At 36.5% G+C, this 23,052-nt stretch overlaps 2 protein-coding genes across 2 annotated transcripts in view; one reads left to right on the forward strand and one right to left on the reverse strand.

Moving 5' to 3' along the window:
- Positions 1-6,106: 6,106 nt before the first annotated feature.
- LOC106082043 (DNA fragmentation factor subunit beta) lies at positions 6,107-9,516 on the reverse strand. The gene is made up of 3 exons (XM_013244350.2): positions 9,128-9,516; positions 7,316-7,439; positions 6,107-7,255 (listed from the first exon to the last, which is right to left on the reverse strand). The coding sequence occupies exons 1-3, from the start codon at positions 9,359-9,361 to the stop codon at positions 6,249-6,251; spliced, it is 1,365 nt and encodes a 454-aa protein (XP_013099804.1). The 5' UTR covers positions 9,362-9,516; the 3' UTR covers positions 6,107-6,248.
- Positions 9,517-11,191: 1,675 nt separating this feature from the next.
- Positions 11,192-23,052, forward strand: part of LOC106082069 (probable phospholipid-transporting ATPase IIB) — a 91,254-nt gene continuing 79,393 nt past the window's right edge. Inside the window, exon 1 of the mRNA XM_013244383.2 lies at positions 11,192-12,695. Within this exon, the coding sequence (XP_013099837.2) occupies positions 11,890-12,695 (806 nt within the window). The 5' untranslated portion in view covers positions 11,192-11,889. The remainder of the gene's footprint in view (positions 12,696-23,052) is intronic.

Genomic DNA, 23,052 nt, shown 5'->3' on the forward strand with positions numbered 1-23,052 from the left:
CGACTAAGATCCTGTCAATCCTTCTATCAGGGTTCGACCGTAACTTAACATTAGACCACAGCTTGTCTAAACAGATATTTAAGTTACATAGCTTCAAGTTTTCTAGCCACAAATTCCGCTTATGCTCGTTGCCTTATGTCGGCAGATCGGTCTATATAGGGGCTATAAATTGTCCGATATAGTCCATCTTCGAACTTAACCTACCTATAAACAAAAAAAAAGAATATGTGCAGAGATTCAGCTCAATATATCTATTTCTAAAGACTATTTCAACAGACAGACAGACGGACATGGCTAGATCGTCTTAAGATTTTTACGAGTCGGAAATAGATATTTCGATATGTTGCAAATGGACCCTTATTCTTTGGTGGTGGGTATAACAAATGATAACAGTTTAATGAACAAAGTCTACTAAACTCAAAGGAAATCAAAATCCATTTTTTTTGAACATTTTCCATTTTAAGCCCATAAGTTGCCTAAAATCTTGTACAATTTGACAACATCAACGTTGACACCCCATAAAGAGATACTATCCAAAAACTACCTGTTGCCTGACTTTCTCTTAAAACTTTAAATAAATATATTAAAGGTTTGGACTTATTTACAATTTTTTCGCTTTTTTTGGACCATTGTATGTTGTTGTGGTTTATTTATTGAGAACAAAATTTGATTCCTTGTTTGCTTTATAGAACATTTCGCACTGCTTATATGAATAGATCAAAAGTTTTGGACTTACCTCAAATACCCTTTTTTGACGTTTCAGTCAATCTAAGGTGTTTGGGGTATATTTATTGAGAACAAAATTTGATTCCTTGTTTTCTTTTGGATCCAAAAATCTGGAACGAAAACTGTATCTAAGACGTAAAATTTCATATCATATTTCATTTATTGTATTTTATTGTTACATATACATATTTTATGTAAATATTGGCATATTTTGTTAACTTTAAGAGATACCTTCGTTATAAAATTATGTGTAAGAAAACTAAAATACTAAGTTATAGAAAAATCTATTGAGATACAAAGATAAGAAAATAAATACCAAACCGTTAAAATGGAGAGAGACTTTGCTTTGGCAGATAATGTTAGAGTTGATAAGAGTTTAAGTAATTTTAGAAAAAGATATTTTCTTCATATATAAATGCTTAGAAAGTGCCTTAAGAGATCATTTGATTAGGTTATTTGTAACTTCTTAAAGTATAATGACAATATTTTATGTATGGATATTGTTGTTATAACATTTTAAGAGTTTTATATATTAAATCTACACACTAAAATGTTCTATAGTAATATATGTATATTTTTCTACACAAGATTTCTACCGTAAGGTTTTTTTTTTTTTGTTTCTGTTGTACTTATATGTCATTTGAAACATTTCATATTGGTTATATTAATAAATTCTGTACTATAGTTAACTTTTAACAATCTGTATTAAGCATGCTTAATGATATTAATGATTATGCTATTTAAAGGTATGAGTTGTTAGTATTGATACCAAACTAAAACAACAAAGTTGACAGGTACAATAGTTAAAGATAGAAAAAAAAGAAATAAATCTAAAGCTTGTCTAATATGAAAAATGTTGGACTTTCACTTGGTTGGTGAAAGGACAAAAAAAAATTTTGGAAAGAAAATTAAGATTTTCTTCATTGAAATATCTTTTTCATACTCTATTTAGAAATTCCCCAATAACTAAATGCTTAGAAAAATCTTATAAAAATATAAAGTAAAAGCATGCAAAGTTCGGCCGGACCGAAATTTGGAAATCCACCACCATGGATTCTGCTAAAAGTTTACACAAAGAATTTGGAACGTTCGCGACACGATTGTTGGAGGACGTAACATAACACTACGTACAAAATTTCCGCCCTATCAGATAAAAATTGGGGCTTCCAGTGGCTTGAGATGTCAAATCTGGAGATCGGTTTATATGGGAGCTATATCAGGTTATGGATTGATTCAGACCATACTTGACACGATTGTAGTAAGTTGTAACGGAACATAATGTGCAAAATAACAGCCCAATCGGTTTATAATTGCAGCTTCTGGGAGCTCAAGAAATCAAGTCGAAGGACCATTTATATGGGAACTAAATCCACATCTGAACCGATATGGCCCATTTGCAATCCCCAACGATCTACATCAATAAGAAGTATCTGTGCAAAATTTCGCATTCGACGGCTATCGTGATTTCCGCAGACGAACGGACACACGCCAAGACAATAAAGAATATATAGATTAGTATACCCCCATACTATGGTGGTGGGTATAAAAACGTATTTAGTTCAGTCAAGAGGATCCTTCTTTAAAAATTAATATCAGCAACCACACAGTGTTTAAATTACCTATTACGCCAATTAATTTATTGTATAATAAAAACTGAATGTTTGTTCAAACAATTTGTTGTACTATCATAAGAAGTAGACATTCATAATTGTCTCCATCGCGGAAGAACATACGAGTATAGTCCTCTCAAAATCCATTTATAAACCCTAGTCGGACTGTTTGCGATGGATTTTTGTATTAAAACTACAAAGAAAATAACAAATTGTGCAGTTTGTTTTTTTTTAATTAACCGGAAAACTCTTATGCAAATGAGCGAAAAAGAAAAAATAACGCTTCTTGGAATAAAGCAAATCTGTGAGAGATGCTATAGAAATTAAGTTTTAAAAACAAGAAAATGTTTCCAAACAATCGTCTAAACATAATTTGGTTAAATTAATTAGTTTTTTGAGTGCTAATAGCTCTTTGGTTCTTGCGGATCTCGAGGTTAATAAATCTCCAGGTCCGCGTGGCATATCAACACTTGTCCTTTGTAAGTGTTCTTTGCTCGTGTTCTTTGCTCGTCATTGCTTACCGTGCAGGAGTTTTCTCGGCGCGTTGGAGATTTGGGAACGTTCAGCCCATCCCCAACAAGGGTGAGGCCAACAACCCTGTGAATTAACGGCCAATTACTATATGCTCCGCACTATCCAAGGTTATGGAAAGTATGGTTAACCATAATCAATCTTGTGAGGTACTTAGAGTCCAACGGCCTTCTTAGCTATATACCGTGTGGGTTCAGCAAAAAGGTCGTGGCTGTGAATATCTCCAAGATAGGGTATGGCACGGTGCATTATATCAAAGCTAGTCGCTTTTGGAGTCGGTAATAACTTCGTTCGATTTAAATCGAGCTTTCATAAAAATCGCACCATATGAGTTCCTGCAGAGGGGTTCTCATCCTAATGTATACATTGACCGCAAGGGTTCCACAAGTATCTGTCCTTTCCCCTTCCATTTTTCTTAATTCATTGACAATCTATTGGGTCGGACTTCAAATGCAGTCTTCTCATTTGCCGATGACAGTAGTCTGTGTCATTTATATTCATTCCACCATTCCTCAATAAATTATGGACAGCAGGCGCATTATGGATGTGACGCTCTCCCAGGATTTGTTGGCCATTTCCCGGTATGGTAGAATTAACAGTGTAGGCAGTGCTGTTTCTTGTCTCAGAAGCGTTTCACTAGCCCACTACAATCGTCACTATCTATCGGCCGTGTAGACATTGAACAGTGATTTGCTTTTGATGTTCTTGGCATAGAGTGCGATGTCTCCAACTGACAAAACACGTAATCGAAGTGTCAAAAGTAGCATTCAAGTGTTTGGGCTGTCTTAAACGGTACAAGAAGTATTTCGATTCTTCTGATCTTTTTATAACCTACACTACCTACTTCAGGCCGAGGATGGAATATAAGTCTCATATATGGGCAGGAGCTCCAAAGCCATTCCTGGAGCTACTTGACGGGACTATATTGCTGGGAAGTGTAAGATAGCATGTTCGACGAAATAGGCGATTTTATGAGTCGGAAGACCAACACCTACAAACTGCGCAATTGTCACGGATACAATGTGGGTGGCGGTGAGGATTGGCTTTCGTGATATACCATTCCAGGAGGTTGACGAGGATCGCCACCTCCATATGAAAATTTTGCTACAACAACAACAACTACAACCATTCCATGCAGTATATAACCCATTTCGCCTAAGACTGGCGCTAGTGACCTCTACGAAGAATGCATGAGGAAGCAGGCGGGTTCAGTACTAACCAGATATACATCGTGTGCATACCGCCGTAGTTGTGTCCCATATAATGGCCAAGTTTACAGGTCCGACATTAGTGGACTATTAGTGGACTATATATTAGGGACTTAAATGCACATCCGACTCTTGGCATTCACCCCTAGTTTACGACCAGCGGGGCATAGCTTTGGCACAGCAGATCAAAGGCTACACGTTCTGCACGGTGAATGATGATACCCCTACTTGGAGTACGAGGAGGTGCAGCTGCTCGCCAGACATTTCCATTGTATCACCTGATCTCCTAAGTGATCAGACAAGCCGTAATTTCTTTGGAAATCAGACCACCTCCCTATTATACTCACCATAGACCGTCCATCCAACCGTCAATTTATTGGGCATCCCTAGAGTGACAAGGCTAAAAGGAAAGCCATTCGTCACATCCCTGGTCTCCGAGCCGATGGACAGCCATCACAATTTACCGTGCACGCAGTTACAAATGTCATCTGTGGTAGCCGAGTAGGTAGCATGCTCGGATTACCAGTGAGGTAGTCAATCCTATGGCAGCCCGTGTACGTAGCGGATTGTCCGGATGAAGTCCTTCATCGGCGAGGGCTGCCGCCTCAGTATACAACACACTGCTACAACAACAACCGATGAGGAGGTCGTGGGTTTGATTCCCACCAGAGGCCTTGGTCTGTCGCTACTGTGATATCACAATGGACTTAAAATTGTCTAAGTGAGTCCGAAAAGGACTGCCACTTTTACCTAACCTAACCTAGGTTTGGTATTCTGTTCTGCTTTCGGAAAAATCGCTAAAATGTTTGGCTCTTTCGCACAATGTACGGTGTACGAGTACAAGAACATAAGCCCATGGGCTTGGAAATATTACGCACTCTAGCACATGTGCCCAACGCTAATTTAAGCCAATAAAACAAAAAAATTGATGCCGGCAATGGTAGCCATAATGGTTTCAATGGTTGCTAATATAATTTTTTATGCCATTTTCCTCATTAAAGAGTTCTACTTTTTTTGTCGCGTGAACTTGAGTCTATATAAAAAAGTCGTGTGTGAATAATTTTTTTGGCTCGTGAGCGTGAGTAAAAAGTCACTCACGTGCACATCTCTAATCAAGAGTACCTTAAAATTGTCCTCAACCTGTCTCTAAACACTCTTATAGAACCCGAAGATGGAAAGAGTTGAAAGGCCCCGAGCAAGAGGGAGTCGTACAGACCGATCTCCCTTCTCTCACCAGTAGCCAAGCCGCTTGAGGGACAACCCCTACCTATTTCAGCACCTATTTCAAAGACTGCATGTCATCACCGCACACATTAGATGTGGCTTCAATCAGCCCAGGCCATTTGATAGGACGGTCCTCATGGCACTGGACCTATTACGTTCATCCATACCAAACTATTTGAGAACATCCGTAACACTTCCCTCCAGCCACACCTGAAATGCTGGATTCCGACTTATCGTATGGTTGCCAGTCTTTTGTGGAATTAAGAGATAACCCAGGTACAAAGCAATTGGTCGGTCCGTGGTAAGTTATGCAGCGCCAGTGTGATCTCGTCAGCTATGTTACACGCTGTGAACTAATATCCAGTTCTGTCAGAATGCCGCTCTTCGAACTGCGACAGGCTGTCTCCACAGTTCCCACTTGGACTACCTTCATCAGGAGACAAAGATCCTTTCTGTGCGATAACTACATGCTGTCTTAGCAAAACCTTCTGTGCTGTTATCGCAGGGACGATCCCGACCATCATCTTGTAGATAGGTATCCACCGGCAAAAAGCTTAATGTTGATCTATTCAGGGAAGATTATGAAGAGGGGCACACATATAAGTCTTGAGCTTTAAGATTGTTGAAGTGTTTTCAATTTAAAGAGTGAATACTGGCTTGTGGGTAATTTCTAAACATCCATGCTATCTCTGTCGTTAAGCATTGTGGTCGAAGCTTACTTTGTTTGCCAAGAAATACCAACAATTTTCATATAGGCAAAATAACAACTAATGGCCCTAATTTTCTTTTCTACAATTACGCTATACGTCATCATTATAATAATAACAATTATTGAACTTAATTTTTGTACAATTCTTATATGGATGAGGAGTGTCTGTTATAGCTTAATATTTTAGTTTTGCTAACCCGACACTTTTGTTCTAAGCTTTAGTTGATGTGTTCTTGCTGCTTACCAATCTTCTGGATTGTAGTCACATTCAATTTGCATTAATTCCTCAACAATTTTGTATTCATGGCATTGTTTACACAATAGACGGCCATTTGATTTGTTGCTTCTTTGGGATTTCTCATGACACACTATATGGACCAATTTGAGATTTTTCAAAGAGAATATCTCTAGAAAATATTCCAGCACAGAGACATCCACCACAGGTGCTTTGTGTAGGCTACACATGCGTTTCGGACTGGAGATAAGATCATGCACATTTTCTATCAGCGATGGTATAATGGTGCGCGACAATTCTATTTGATGATCTAAATTCCAGACCTGAAAGAGTATCAGATTCTCCCTGGAGGCATAGGGATTTATGGTGTGACGCAACGAGCAATGTTTGGCAGCACCCGAATATGTACCCTGGCAATAGAAGTCACCCAAATCTGTGCACAATGACACTGACCATTCATCCAAAATTTCATGGCGTGCTGTGTATTCTCGTATCACCTGCTTCAATTTCTTATTGGGCACCACAGCACGGGCATCGGTCTCATCGTCTAGGTCCAGCTGATCTTTGATGATATCATGTTTGTGCTCACACTTGCGATTGAATATCATGGAAAAGTAATCACAACCTATGAGCAGGTAACGAAATTTCTCCAACAACGAGTCTATAACTTGGCGAGCCTTCTGATTTTGTTGATACAAACGATTGCGGGTCAATTCGTCTTTGGTCTTGTAATAATAACAGCGTACACGATCTTGGGCTCTTCTTTTCAAAGCCTCTTCTTTGGTGTGACATTTTTCCTCTTGCCCCAGGAACCATTCGGTGTGCTCGGTCCTCAGACTCAATGCTGTTTTACTTTGATCCTGTTGCTGTTTGTGGGATAACTTCTTGCGTTCATATTCGGCTACAAGTTTGCTGAATTTTTCAGGTTGTTGTTCCATGAAATCGTAAATGATGTCGGCCACCTTAAGCAGGGGAGATTTTTGACGCAATTGCTCGAAAGCAAAATCAGAATCTAAAAAGGGGTATAAATGGTCTTTAAATATTTTTTATTCAGGGGAAAGGGGAAGCATACCAGTCGTTATTATGGCATCGGCTCCGGCCACTATAAACAGGGTTTGTGATTCCAAGGTTGTAAAATAGTCTTCATCGATTACCTCAAAGCCATCCGAGGCTAAATAAATTCGTAAGTCTTTGATCTGAAAATGAAAAGAAGAAGAAAACCTAGTTAAAAGATACCGAGTAAAAATAAATAAATGCGTGTTAAGTGGGAGTGGGCCGAATGTTATATATGTCCCCGCTTTTGAGCTTCTAGAGGGCACAGTTCCTATCCGATTTGGCTCAAATTTTGCATGACGTATTTTATTAAGACTTTCAACAACTGTGCCAAATAAGGTTCAAATTGGACGATAACCTGATACAGCTGCCATATAAACCGATATGGCGATCTTGACTTCTTGAGCCTCTAGAGGTCGCAATTATTACACGATTTGCATGAAATTTTGTACGACGGATTCTCTCATGATCATCAACACACGTTTTTGTTACGGTCTGAATCGGTTTATAGCCTGATACATCTCACATATAAATCGATCTTTCTATTTTACTTCCTAAGCCCCAAAGGGCGCGATTCTTATCCGTATTGGTTGACATTTTACACAGGATGAGGGTATGCTAATTTCGTCATTCTGGTTGTAACACCTCGAAATATGCGTCGAGACCCCATTAACTAAAATTTTTGGAAAATTCAAAAAATTCAATTCATGGAGGCCACCGTAGCGCAGAGGTTACTACTCCTATGATGCTGAATGCCTGAGATCGAATCCTTTGATGCTGAATGCCTGAGATCGAATCTTGGTGTGAACATCAGAAACAAATTTTCAGCGTTGATTATCCCCTCCTAGTTATGGCGACATATGTGAGGTACTTTACCATCTAAAATCTTCTCCCCAAAGAGGTGCGGCAAGCCGTTCGGACTCGGCTATAAAAAGGAGGCCCTTATTATTTGGCTTAAGCTTGAATCGGACTACCCCCTAATTATTCCTTTAAAATTCCTTAAATTTTTCATATAATCGAACTTGGCATTAAAATTGTCATTTCTATACGCGTTAACCCTGACCTGTATGTGTAAGACAAAGCAATAGCAATACAAAAATATAACCCCCCTCAAACAAGCATCCTGCATCTGGGATGGTTCATCAGAATTATGATGATAAACAAACAACATGCAATACAAAACAGTCGCAGTATGATGGCCAAAGTTTATTGTCCTTCTTAGATATGGCAACGAAGCGTAACAAAAAAAATAAAACAAAACAAACAGAGCAGCCAACCATAATGAATACAAAACAAGTGCTACCATATATAGCTACCCACCACCCAGCATTCGATAACAATCCTAGTCGTCCTTGTTGTCCATTCATTTGCCGAGGCAATGTGTTACAACAGGTGGCTGTGCAGATTATGCGCACTTGTTTTTGACTAATAACTCTTTCCCCCTCCCTCACTACACACTCTTACACATCCTTGGAAGGCCATTTGCCTGACATTGAAAATAATGCAGCAGAGCATGGGTATAACTACACGGATGCTAGGCTTGAAGACCTTCAAAAAGAGTATGTGGTTTGTTGTTGTAAAGGATTTTCGGAAAAGAAGTATGGATGGATGCCCTGGCAGAATTGCCAAGGATGGCTTTGGTTTTTATGGCCTGGCCCAACACAACACCTAATAAAAAATACAACACTGTCTTTGTGACCGTGATTTTTGGATACATGAAATATGCAGTCAAGGTCACCCCCAACTATTTGGTAGAAAGGCAAAAAAGATAAATACTACAAATTTCCATTTCCTTCAACTATGGTTAGGAATCTAACAAATTGGTACTTACAGGAAACTTGAGTTTGGCTTTCGCCTTCAGCATTTGCAGGGAATTGGCTCCAATGCCAAATTTACGCGACCTCTCATTGTCGGTGATTTTATAGCCTTTCATGGGATTTTCTATGGCAGCAGTTTTCTCCACAGATTCCTTGAGATGATTTTCTGAATTTTGTGCTGTTGCTGCCGATGTGCTGATGGACGAACGTGTTGCAGGCGCCATTGCTTCTTTGATAAAGTTTAACATTTTTTTAATTTTAACTTTTTGATATTTTTTTCTAAACGATTTCTCGTTTTGGAAGCTTGCCACTTCCTTATGGGGCTTATGGGATACTTGAAGAATGTGGTTGTCCTCAGACTCTGACTTTTGAAAAACTTAGGGAGGCCATGAATGAATGGACTGCTTTGTTTATTTTGATGTTAGAAATAAAGTGATGCCAAGTTCAATTCAAATTGCAGCTTGGTTAATGAACAAGTGTTACGTTGTAGCGTAGTCGCAGCGCAAGTAACGCTACGAAAGAGTATATTCATTTACTGTTAGAAAATTGCAAGGGTTAGTATTTTGCTCTGCTTACGAAATTGTCGCTAAAGCGTTCTATACACCGTACTCAATATTCATTGGGTATGTAGGGCACCCTAACAAATTTAACAAAATTGTTGATGAAGATGCATGGCGTATCGGAAATCGCGATCCACCATGCCAGTCAAAGTGTTTTGACAACATCACAAAAAATCACTGGATTTAAATGAATTCCAGCTGGAATATGTTCGAAAGATCACGAAAGGTTTTAAAGATCAAAATCGAAGAGCACAGACAGACAAACCAAACGAGCCGGCCCGACGTTCAATGTGACTTACGCACAACTTGCAGTGACATTCAACGAATGTTCAAGTGCGCAACAAAATAGCTTGCAAGGTTAATGTGTTTAATTGTTCTATGGAACCGAACAATGGAAAATAAATCTTTCAGTTCTCTTAGTGTGCTTAGGAGAGCTAGAAACTTATGCAGTCCTGTTTCAGTACAAAAGCGTTATTAACTTATAAGGTGAAGCCACGCGAACAGCTGAGGACAATTTTTAAAATTTGTTTTGATTTTGCAGTAAATCTAAATGTCAAAGGCTTGATAGCATGGCTGTATTTTTTTTTTCTAAAATCTTAAAAAGATTTTAGTTTAAACAGCATATGCATGTTTCGTGTTTTGTTTCACTGTAAAACATATTCAGTATAGTCTATAATTTAACCATGAATCGTCTAACAAACGAACAACGCTAAGAAAATTCATCGTATACTCCGTATACGAAGCATTCCACTAACCGCAACCTAAGCTTCTCGTAATGACGATTAAAACCAAACAGCGCCGTATTCGTGCCTCCTACTCTCTTCCTGTAATTTGTTGTTATCACATATGCCTTACTTTTTTTTATTTACTTTTCACAACAGATTAGACAGATTGGTGTGGGTAGCCCACCAACCTTAATTGTTAACAATAAATTCCACAGAAAAATCATAGAATAGAAAAATGACAGTTTTATGAACACACATTTTTGGTTTTGAGATTTCTTCAAACTTCAAATTTTATCAGCTGACACGAAAACGGAACGAAAAATTTTGTTTTTACTGCATTCTACTTCCCAGTTACGGTCGACAGACGTTCGGCAATCGTTAGCATGTGTTTTCATAAAGCGAAACAAAACAGCTGACACGTTTTCCCACATGCACTGTATGTTTACGAGAGCGTAACCAGGTCTTTACAATTTATAATTTTTATTCCTGTTCAACGGATTCTAACTGGATTATTTCTGTACCCTGACTATAACTGCCAAGCTTTGGCGTTGGCACAACGAAATTAGTTCCTTGTATTGGCAGCACTTTTACTCTGACATCATTTACTCACCTCACACACACCAATATAAACTTGCCATTTCGAGCTCTCTCAGTTTTAGACCTCCAAAAACAGCTGTTTTTGGCAATTTATTTGTCAAAGACCCAAAAATACCAGTTTGTATGTAAAGTTGTTGGTGTGGCATGCGTAAAAATGAAATAGCTAAAGGAAACGTAGAAACGGAAACGAACGGGAAATTTTGCAATTTTGCAAATAAATAAAAATAAAGTGTTTTAGATTTTGTATAAAAAACAAATGGAATGAAAGGAAATTAAGTTTTGCTTTGAAATAAATGTCAAAAGTGTATAAAAAGATAAGTGACACAGAAAATATCAACAAATACCTATAAAGCATTGGGTGTTATACGCGGAGCAAAGAGGTTGTTGGCTAGCTTTTGAATGAAAAGTTAGCCCAAGGCATAAATAAACGGAAGCTTTAATGAATTGGTAGTAAAATTGATTAATAAATTCCGGCCAGATAAGACTTATCGACAAAGTCTAAACAGTCCAAAGCATTAGTGGAAGAAGAAGTGAATTGGAAATTAGTGTTTATAACAAAACATGAGCAATTGGGCTATACGGCCTACATTAATTGTAGTAGCTATGTGAAGATTTCTTTTGAGTCTTCCAGCCACCTCCAACTAACAACAATAACCACGTCCACACATTATTGTTATTATTAGTCATATTTTTGTAGAACAAAATCTGTCTAACAACTGCTTCTTGCCTATTGCCGTCGTCTTTTTCTCAAAGGAAAATCTCTCAAGTATCTGTTATTTTTCGCAGTACACACATTTGCTGCTGTCGTCCCCCACCAACCAGTTTTCAATCATTAACCATAACAAAAATAACAACGACCAAAGCAGGCAGCACAAAAACACCAACAAACAAAATATGACATTTGACAGTGATGTACCTATGAGAGATTTCGAAGAGTCTGACGATGGCAGCGATTCAGAGACTGAATTGCTCATACGCCACCATGATGGCAGAACAACAACACAAGCATACCAACACCACCATCAACAACCACAACATGGCTCTCTCTTCTACTCAACAAAAACAGCTGCTGCAGCACACGGTGGGGGCAATCGCAAGACAAATTTTCTCAGTCAACTGTTTGATATTGTTGGCGGCACATCGTCCAAATTCGATTTGGTTCGCAATACGAAGAATAATAACGGCAACAAAAATAACAACAACAGCGGCACCAGCACCCAGCAAACAAAATACTCGTCGTCGTCGTCGCGTTTAGGGGGTGACAATCACGGTGGTGCTCAAATTCGTTTTAGAAATGAACGCAGTCGTGAGCGGTACTCAACACAAGCGGCTAATATTACAACGGGGCTAAATAATGCGGCTCAAGCCGCCGCCGGCATATACGGTAATCACAACAACAACTCGTCGTCCTCCTCGTACAGTTTAAATTTTGAAGCGGGAATGACGGGCACATATAATAATCATTATAGCGATTCATTGCAAATGTCCAACATGGAAACCCAACCAAAAAAATCAGCAACCGCACCTACCTCGCCGGCCAGCGTTGATGCAACATCAACAATGGCAGCAGCAGCAACAGCGGCAAATGGTCAAAAAGCCAACATTGATGCGGATAGTGGTTCTGCAGTGTTCTATCAGAAAAATCGACGGAAAAGTAAAAGACGCAGTTTTGGCAATATGTGTAAAATGTGTTTGTGTGGGTGAGTAGCAAAACAAAAACCCAAAAAAGAAAAAAGTGGTTTTACTTAAAAACAAATTACCATAAAAGCAAACGAAATCAAGATCTGTTACTGAAGCTGTGATTGTTAATGTTGTTGTTCTTCTCTCTATACAAAAAAAAAGTTCCATAAAGTCTAACGAGTTTTCTTAAGATGTGAGCAAGATGATAACAAGTCAAACGAGTTTACAATTTATTTGAAAATAAAAAATAATAATAATACCTAGCCATAATACAAAAAGGGCAATTAAAAATAAATTACGAGAATGCGAAACAAGTTTTTGCCAAGATGAAAAAATTTGTAAAAAAAACCTCTGGCAGAACAAAAGATCCAACACTTAATTGTTTGAAGTTTACAACGACCAATCTGAGTGAAGAAAAGAAGTCTTTATAAAAATTTATTTGTGTTATTTACAATCGAATCAGTGCAAAAACCTAATAAAGTCATTGTTATTTACCTTTAGCAATTAGTGGTGCAATTATTATTTACAACAGTGTTAGAGGCTAACTCTCACTATCTCTTTATCTCTCTCTCTTGCCTGTCACATACAAGTGTCTGGGGTTGCAGTGTACTTAGCGGTAATTTTGTTGTTGGTTGATTTACAACATGAGTGATAACAAAAGAAAAAAAAAAGTTTACCAAAAAGTGGGTGTTAAAAAGAGGCGTAAGAATCAAATAAAAAGGAAAATATTGGCTTTTGAAAAGTAAATAAAAAGTATACACATTGTGACAAAATGTATACAACAATGCAAATGCATGTGCGAACATATGTATGTATGTATGCTCTAAGTTTATTTGCAGCATAACAATCTCTTATTGCTCTCCCTTGCTCAATACCAACTAAACACAGCTTAAAAAGTACTACAAGCGGAAACAGGCCAAAACAGTTACACGATCATCAGTAATGTCACATGTGTAACACAACAATCAGTGCTGCCAGAAATTCGTATGAGAGAAATGTCAAAATTCTCTCTTGAATAGAACACACATAACATACACATGTATGTGTGTCTTTGGTTTCTTTGCAATGACAACAATCTCTTGTTACTCTCTTATGCTCAATACCAACTGAACACAGCAGAAATAGAATGTGAGCGGAAACTACAAAAATCATTTACACTCGATCAAAAGTAATATCACGTACATGACACCACACCCAGTGTTGCCAAATATTTTTATTAGAAAAAAGTCAAAATTCTCTTTTAAATTCTACTAAAAAAGAAGAAAATCAAACTCAAATATTAGTGTGCTGCAAAAAATGTGTCTGGAGTCTAAAGGCTGTTACAATGTTCGCTTTTCGCTATTACTTTTTTAAATTATAGATTTTAAAGCGAAAAAACTTGCTGATTTCATTCAGTAGGGCATTCATTACTTATGGTACAATTTTATTAAATTATTTATTTATTTCCGTTTATATCTATAGAATTACAATCCTTACAGACTACGATTATCTTAGTCAGTAGAGAAAAATAAGTCTGATAATTCCTTAAATTTATAAATCGTGAAAGAAAAATCTAAATTAAATTTCATATATATATATATAAGATTAAATTCTTTTAAACAATATGTTTATTTTGACTATAGCTACGTAAAACGCATATAACATAAAAAAAATTCAAAATTATTGTTATTGCTGTTTTTTTGTAGTGTACTAAAAAATTTAATCGTGAATAACATGTGTTTTCAAATTTGAAAAACGAGCATAGTACTAGCCTTAATTCGAAATATTCCAGCGTGAAGAGTGCAACTCTTGTTATAAGAATATACTTAAATCCCAGATACATTTCGTTAAAGTCCCATATGTTTATTGGGCTGTCCCACATTAAAAGACATCCACTTTGATTGATTCCATATTTATATGTGAAAGTGTATTCAGACAAGAAACAACTCACTTAATACACCGTGAAAATCTGAATTTCTTAAAAATTATGAAAAAATCATTGCCATCAATGCAAGACTTCTACCAACTAAGAAACACATTCTAAATATTGTCTTGGCAAAATCTATACTATATTTGATGATGCAATCCACTGGGTAATGGTTGCACTTTTTTTCAAACCTTTTTGACATCATGCAAGCAAAAAATAATTACTAAGAAAACAAAGTCAAGTAAAACTACTATGCAGTCCATTACTTTGCATGGCTATTTTTCACACTAGAAAAGAAAAACTAAATGAGCAATATGAGTAATTAATGACATTCTTTATATTTAGTTTTGATAAATGGGGCAAATATCGACCGAATAACGTGTAGCTAACTCACTTGAGTACAATTGTTTGTATTATCTGACTTTATGTGATTATTTCAGAAGTAGCAATGCTTAAAACTGAAAATTTTGACAAAGTATTAAAAATGCAAGAGAGTGTTAAGTTTTTCAAGCATTTTGCAAATAACAAAATAAAAAGGAAATAAAATCCAAAAAATTTTTAAACTACAAATTTTATTGAAATTTTTTTTAAGAGAAAATTTCATTGAGAAATTGGATTTATTAAAAACTTTTTTGAAATTTTGTTCCTAAAAGAAAATTTTATTAAAATGGCAATTTTTCACTGGAAAAAAATTTGTTTAGTTAAAATTTTGTCCTAGTAGAAAATTTTGAAATATATCTTTTGTTTCCAATACATTTTCCATTAACGTTTTATCGAAATTCTATAGAAATTTTGTCTTTAGAGAAATTCGATGAAGTTTTGTTTTAAGAGAAAATTTCCTTGCAATTTTGTCTTTAGCGATAACTTTATGAAAACAAATTTTGTTTACTTAAAATATTGTCTTGATAAAAAATTTCAAAAATACATTTTCCATTAACACGTTCTCGAAATATTATAGAAATTTTGTATTTAGAGAAAATTCGGTGAAGTTTTGTTTTTAGAGAAAATTTCCTTAAAATTTTGTCTTTAGCGACAATTTTATGAAAATATGTCTTTAGAGACAATTTCATAGAAAAACTTAAAAAAATACTTTTGATTAGTGTACCCAACGCCATAGGATTGGGGTATATGTAGTCATTCCGTTTGTAATACCTCAAAATCTCGATCTAGGACCCTATAAAGTATATATATTCTTTATCGTCTCGACATTCTGAGTCGATTGGCCAAGTCAGTCCGTCTTTCGAAATCACGACAGCGGTCGAACGCGTAAAGATAGTCGCTTGCAATTTTGTACAGAAGCTATAAATTGGTGTGGGTCGTTAGGGATTGCAAATGGGCCATATCGGTTCAGATTTGGATATAGCTCCCATAAAAACCGATCTCCTGATTTGACTTCTTGAGCCTCAATTTTTGTCCGAATTGGCTGAAATTTTGCACATAGTGTTCTGTTATGACTTCCAATAAATATGTAAAGTTCGGTCCGAATCGGTTTATAACTTGATATAGCTCCCATATAAACCGATCTCCCGATGTCTCCCTTCTTGAGCCTCTGGAAGCCGGAATTTTTGTCCGATTTGGCTGAAATTTAGTACATAGTGTTTTGTTACGATTTCCAACTATTTGTTTTGAATACGGTCCGAATCGGTCTATAACCTGATATAGCATATAAACCGATCTCCCGGTTTGACTTCTTGAGCCCCTGGAAGCCGGAATTTTCATCCGATTTGGTTGAAATTTTGATCGTAGTGTTTTATTATGACTTCCAACAGGGAAGTCAAGAACGGTCCGAATTGGTCAAGAACCTGATATAGCTCCCATGTAAGCCGATCTCCCGATTTTACTTCTTGAGCCAATGGAAGCGACAATTTTTGTCTGATTTGGCTGAAATTTTATACATGGTGTTCTGTTATGACTCCCAATAACTGTGTCAAGTACGGTTCAGATCGGTCTAGAACGTGATGTAGCTCCCTTATAAACCGATCTCCCGATTTGACTGCTTGAGCCCTTACAAGTCGCGATTTTTATTCGATTGGGCTGAAATTTTGCCTATAGTGTTCTGCTATGACTCTCAACAACTGCGCCAAGTACGGTCCAATTCGGCCTATAACTAGATATAGCTCTCATTTAACCGATCTCCCGATTTGACATCTTGAGCCCTTACAACCCCCGATTTTTATGCGATTCGGCTGAAATTTTGCACACAGTGTATTGTTATGATTTCCAACAATTGTGCTGAATACGGTCCGAATCGGTCTATAATCTGATATAGGTCCCATATAAACCGATCTCGCGATTTGAATTCTTGAGTCCCTGCATATAGTGTTCTGTTATGACTCTCAACAACTGCGCCAAGAACGGTTCAATTCGGTTTATAACTTGATATATCTCCTAATTGATACCCGCTTTCGAGACCAAGTTTTTGGGGTATATATGTATGCCCCTAAATCTTGCATATATATTTACCGACCATGGCAATTTGGGACTCAAATGAAAGGTATTTGGGAGTAGAGCACGGTATCAAACCCACAGCACTTTAGTTGTCGATAATAAATATTCAAAGGATAGTTTTGTTCCATATATTGTAAAAGAAGGTGCAGCGGAGTGTCTTAAGACAATACTTCAACTTAATTTACTCCAAAGACAATATTTAAATAAACATACTCTAAAGACTAAATTTCATTGAACATTCCAGGACTGAAACAATGAAACTTTTACTTATAAAAATGTTTTTATATCTTACTACAATTTTATTTAATTTTTTTTTTCATTACGCATTCACAAAGTGCTTCAAATCTTAGCACCCTATTAGACTTCACTAAATACTTCAGTTTTTAGCACTGCAAAATTACACAAACTTATATATAATTTCGATAACTTCCTGTAGTACGCTTTGCGTCATATGTCCAATATTTGTCACATTTATCAAAACTAAATAAATAGTCATATTGCTCATTTAGATTTTTTATTATTGATTTTGAATGGAAAAAGGAATATAAAACACCCATGCAACGTAGTGGACTGCGTAGTTGATTTTTATCTTCGTAATTATTGTTTACTTGCATGCTGTCAAATAAAATTTTTGAAAAAGTTTAACCAATAAAAAATTGCTTTTTTTGTCGCATAAATATTATATTTATTTTTGCAAAAAATCAAAAATTGTCATTAGAATTTTTTTTTGAAATTTTGTTCATGAAAAAATTTTTTTTAAATTTCTTTTTTAGAAAAAAAATTTTCCTACTTAAATTTAGTATTTCTTAAATTTCAGTGTGGCATTTATTACGCAAATGTATTTTATTTTTCTGACATGAGTGTGACTTTAACCTAGCTTGAGTGTTACATTTGTTTCACTTTAATGCAACATTTCTGTCCTTTGATTGAAATATTTCTCTCACATAAGTACAACATGTCTTTCACATTTTATTCATTATTGGCTGAACCGGGCCCGCTCCGCAGCGCCTTCTTTTACTTTATATGGAACAAAATTATCCTTTTAGCTTTTAATGAAACACCATGGCCCCACATTTGGATATCAGATTCGTATTCTACTCGCAAATACCTTTCATTTGAGTCCCATATTGCCATGGTCGGTATATATGTCCGATTTAGGGGTGTTTTTGGGGTTGGAGTGGTCCCCCAAACACTAAGTCCGACAATTGGATATCAGATACGTTTTCTAATCTTAAATACCTTTCATTTGAGTCCCATATTGTCATGATTGGTTTATATATAAATTTGGTAAGTTTTGGGGGTGGGGCGGCCTCCCTAGGCACCCCATCCAAAATTTGGATACCAAATTTTTGTTTTTAGGTTACTATAAGAAAGCACACAAAATTTGGCTTAAATCGCACATCCCATTTCCGACAAATTCCAAATTAGGGAAAGGGGGAGGTCATTAAAAAGCTCTCTCCATTCAGCTCTATCGTTGGCCAAAGCCTTAGCCTAATTTCCCGAAATATGGGTTGATTCCAACTCAATTTTCGTACAGCGGATCCATGTGTTTTTCGGGCGTCCCCTCCTTCTCTGTTCTTGCGGGATCCAATCTAGGACATTTGTGGCTATATCATCGCGCGGTCAGCGTAGGATATGACTCAACCAAGTCCATTTTCTCTTTCGGATTTCTACATCTAGAGGGGAAGTGTTTGTTCTTATTTCAAATTCCTCATTTGAAATACGCTTTGGCCAGAAAATTGGAATCATACTTTATTTAATTTTATTCTATTTTTATACCCATCACCGAAGGATGGGGGTGTATTCATTTTGTCATTTCGTTTGCAACACATCGAAATATCCACTTCCGACCCTATAAAGCATTATATTCTTGATCAGCTTAAAAATCTAAGACGATCTAGCCATGTCCGTTCGTCTGCCTGTTGAAATCACGCTACAGTCTTTAAAAATGGAGATATTGAGCTGAAACTTTGCTAAGATTCTTTTTTATCCATAAGCAGGTTAAGTTCGAAGATGGGCTATATCGGACTATATCTTGATATAGCCCCCATATAGACCGATCCGCCGATTTAGGGTTTTAGGCCCATAAAAGCCACATTTATTTTGAAATTTGGGACAGTGAGTTGTGTTAAACCCTTCGACATTCTTCTTCAATTTGGCCCGCATCGATCCAGATTTGGATATAGCTGCCATATAGACCGGTCTCTCGATATAAGGTTTTGGGCCCATAAAAGGTGCATTTATTGTCCGATGTCGCCGAAATTTGGGACAGTTTGTTAAGTTAGACCCTGTGATATTCCTTTTCAATTTGGCTCAGATCAGTCCAGATTTGGATATAGCTGCCATATAGACCGATCTCTCGATTTAAGGTTTTGGGGTCATAAAGCATTTATTGTCCGATTTCGCCGAAATTTGGGACAGTGAGTTTTGTTAGGCTCTTCAACATTTTTCTACAACTTGGCCCAAATCGGTCCATATCTTGGTTTAAATATCTTGGCGCATTTATAATCCGATTTCACTAAAATTTGACACAGTGGTTTATTTTAGGACTTTTGACATCTGTGTGGTATATGGTTCAGATCGGTTTATTTTTAGATATAGCTACTAAAATCACCAATATTTTGTTATACACATTGAAACAATGACTTGCACTTGTTAGTATTTGGTCCAAATAGGAACATATTTCGATTAGCTGCTATGGGATATGAGGTACTTATTTACTTTAATTGGCTATGACGTTCCAAGCGCCTCGATCTTCTGCGCTCATTCTAAAATCTCTGACACCAAGTTTCGAGGTGTCTCCCACAACTTGATCTTTCCATCGGGCTTTTGGCCTTCCCGGTTTGCGTGTACCACCGTGTTTGCCTTCAAAAGACTTCTTTGCTGGAGCTTCTTCATCCATTCTGACAACATGACCTAGCCAACGCAGCCGTTGTATTTTGATGCGTGTAACTATGCTATCGTCGTCATACAGCTCGTGGTTCATACGTCGCCTATATTCTCCGTTAATGCAAACTGGTCCATATATTTTACGAAGAATCTTTCTCTCAAATACTACATAAGGTATGTATTTTTTTTTTACCAGATTTTGACGAATGTTGGTGGGTATCCAAAGTTTGGCCGAACTTAACGCCTTTTTATTTGTTTATTGTTTTTTTTTTTATTTTCTTTATTCTAATGTACAATATTCATTTTATTTTATTGTATTTTATTTAGTTCTTTATTTCTTTTTATTAAATTTTAATTATGTTATTGAGATTCCATTGCAAGATTATGTGCTACTATAGACCATTTTATTCAATACTTTCTTTTCAAAGAATAGCACAGCGGAAAACTCTTAAAATTAATGCAAAATGCGTGACATTACTAAAAAGCATTTGACCGGCTACCCGTATCGCGATTTCTGATTCCCCATGAATCTTAGGGCTTCGTCAAATGAATCATGGTGCTTTACATACGAACCCAACTAGAGTAGGTTGTAAGGCACACATCCGAATTGAAACAGGGCTCTTAAAGACGATTGATCCACAAGCGTAATAGAATACAAGTAAAATCTTACATCTCTTGTTCAAATCCAACTTATCCAACCAACAATGCCAGTAGCAACAAATACTATTAAATTATTTTATTTAATAGAATTTTCTGTACATTTTTATAAATTTTTTTTTAATATTTTTTTTAATATATTTTAATTTAGTTATTTTAAATTATTTGATTTTCTTTCTTTAGATTAGATTTAAATGTTATTTTTTTTTTAATATTATTCTTATTATTTGATTTAATTCTTTTATTTAATTTTTTCAAAAATACTTCAACTTTCACAAGTTACCTTATTTATCTTACAATCCCATTGGTATTTCTCCCCCTTGACAAAGAATCGCTACGAAACCGCTATCTATGCAAACATGACACGTGTATATTCAAATATAAAATTCGTATAAATAAATACCTCCGTATTTAACCATTAATTAGTGTGTCTGTTGCAAAGTAAACAAAGGCAATATCTGAAAAATTTTCTATTATAGAGTTTAAATTCAATTCCATCGTACACAGAAGGCGACCAACCATCGAACCCGTAAAAAAAATTGAAAGCAAACACATGAAAGAAATTTTGTGTGAATTAAATTTCAAAAAATCTACATGAGGAAATATTTAAATTTAAATTCCCTTTGGTCTGTGTTGTTATTGTTGAGTATAAAAGCAAGGTGATATTTGTTCAAGATGATGGAGCAGCAGAACCTTTTATGATTAAATGACAGACAGTACTCTGAGTTGACTTATTTTAGCCGAAGTAGCATGACACATCATTTCAGTTTTGATCATTCCTCAATCAAAAATTTTTGTGGAAGAAAACATAGGCATGAAAAACCTTCGATTTATAGGAACTCTTGAGAGCTGCTTTGCTAAAATATGGAAATTGACCATATTTTTTCATCCTTGGGGTGTTTTTCAGGATATGATAAAGTGTGTATATCAGATCGGTGGTGAATTTTCCCTGTCTAAAGTCCCACAGTAAGGTGACTTTAACTTTAGATATGTTTCTCTCAAACAGCACGCTCATTAATATTATGTTGACAATAGAAAGGAGATTTATTCCTGACACTTGTTAGTTGTTATAGAAATCTGATATAAAACCATTGGGTTGTGTTTTTCTAGCCAGAAGGTGCAAAAAAGCTTGTAACGACGAGTTTTCTCTGATTGCTGGGAAATTCACTCGCGGCGTCAGAGTTCTTCACAGTTATTTATTTGTTGTGACTAAGAGGAGCAAAAACACCGCAATTTAAATTGGGTAAACAGATTTTATTGCATAAACGCTGGTACTATATTTGCATATTTTTCACGGTAACTCTTTTGAAACACTAAAAAATCTCAATGAAAACATAATATTTTATGAAAAACTTTTCATAAGTAATGAGTGAATGTCCTACTGAATGAAATCAGTAAGATGCTAATCTAATAATCTTACTTTACTTTAATTGGCTATGACAGAATATTTGTTCCATTAGCCGAACGTAGAATAGCGTTTCAAATGCCTCGATCTTCTGCGCTCATTCTAAAATCTCTGACACCAAGTTTCGAGATGTCTCCCACAACTTGATCTTTCCATCGGACTGTTTGATCTTCCCGGTTTGCGTGCACCACATTGTTTGCCTTCAAAATACTTCTTTGCTGGAGCTTCTTCATCCATTCTGACAACATGACCTAGCCAATGCAGCCGTTGTGTTTTGATGCGTGTAACTATGCTATCGTTGTCATACAGCTCGTGGTTCATACTTCGCCTATATTCTCCATTAACGCAAACTGGTCCATATATTTTACGAAGAATCTTTCTCCCAAGTACTCCAAGCACTGCCTCATCGGCTTTCACAAGTACACATGCTTCAGAACCACATAACAGCACGGGTAGTATCAGTGTCTTGTATAGTGTAATCTTCGTCTGTCGAGAGGTGGCCTTGTTTCTAAACTGCTTACTTAGTCCAAAGTAGCATCTATTCGCTAGGATTATTCTTCGCTTAATCTCAAAACTGGTGTCATTCGTTTCGGTTACAGCGGTACCGAGGTAGATAAAGTTACTGATTGTCTCAAAGGTGTGGTTCCCAACTTTCTCCATTTTTCTTTATCTGCTCGGTTGGCTTTTTGGGAGTTGAAACCATCCATTTCGTCTTATCTCCATTTACTGCCAGTCCCATTTTCACTGACTCTCATTCGATTCTTTCAAAGGCTGCAGTTACTACTTCCGGTGACCGACCTATGATATCGATGTCGTCGGCATAGGCGAGAAGAATGGGTTCTCTTGTGATTAGTGTGCCATATCTATTCACATCTGCATCTCGTATAATCTTCTCCAACAGGATATTAAAGGGATCACAAGATAGGCTATCTTCTTGTCTGAAACCTCGTTTGGCATTAAATCGTTCGGAGAGATTCTTTCCTATTCTTACTGAGGAACGCGTATCAGCAAGTGTCATCCTGCAGAGTCTTATTAATTTTGCAGGGATACCAAACTCAGACATGTCTTGAAA

This window comes from Stomoxys calcitrans, chromosome 3 (genome assembly GCF_963082655.1).
Source record: "Stomoxys calcitrans chromosome 3, idStoCalc2.1, whole genome shotgun sequence".
NCBI classification, from domain to species: domain Eukaryota; kingdom Metazoa; phylum Arthropoda; class Insecta; order Diptera; family Muscidae; genus Stomoxys; species Stomoxys calcitrans.

Excerpts from the sequence above, each read along its gene's own strand:
- LOC106082043 (XM_013244350.2), bottom strand. The coding sequence starts at position 9,361 with ATGTTAAACTTTATCAAAGAAGCAATGGCGCCTGCAACACGTTCGTCC. Across the intron at positions 7,440-9,127 it reads AAGCCAAACTCAAGTTTCCT|ATCAAAGACTTACGAATTTA; the intron begins GTAAGTACCAAT and ends TTTCATTTTCAG. Across the intron at positions 7,256-7,315 it reads CGATGCCATAATAACGACTG|ATTCTGATTTTGCTTTCGAG; the intron begins GTATGCTTCCCC and ends ACCCCTTTTTAG.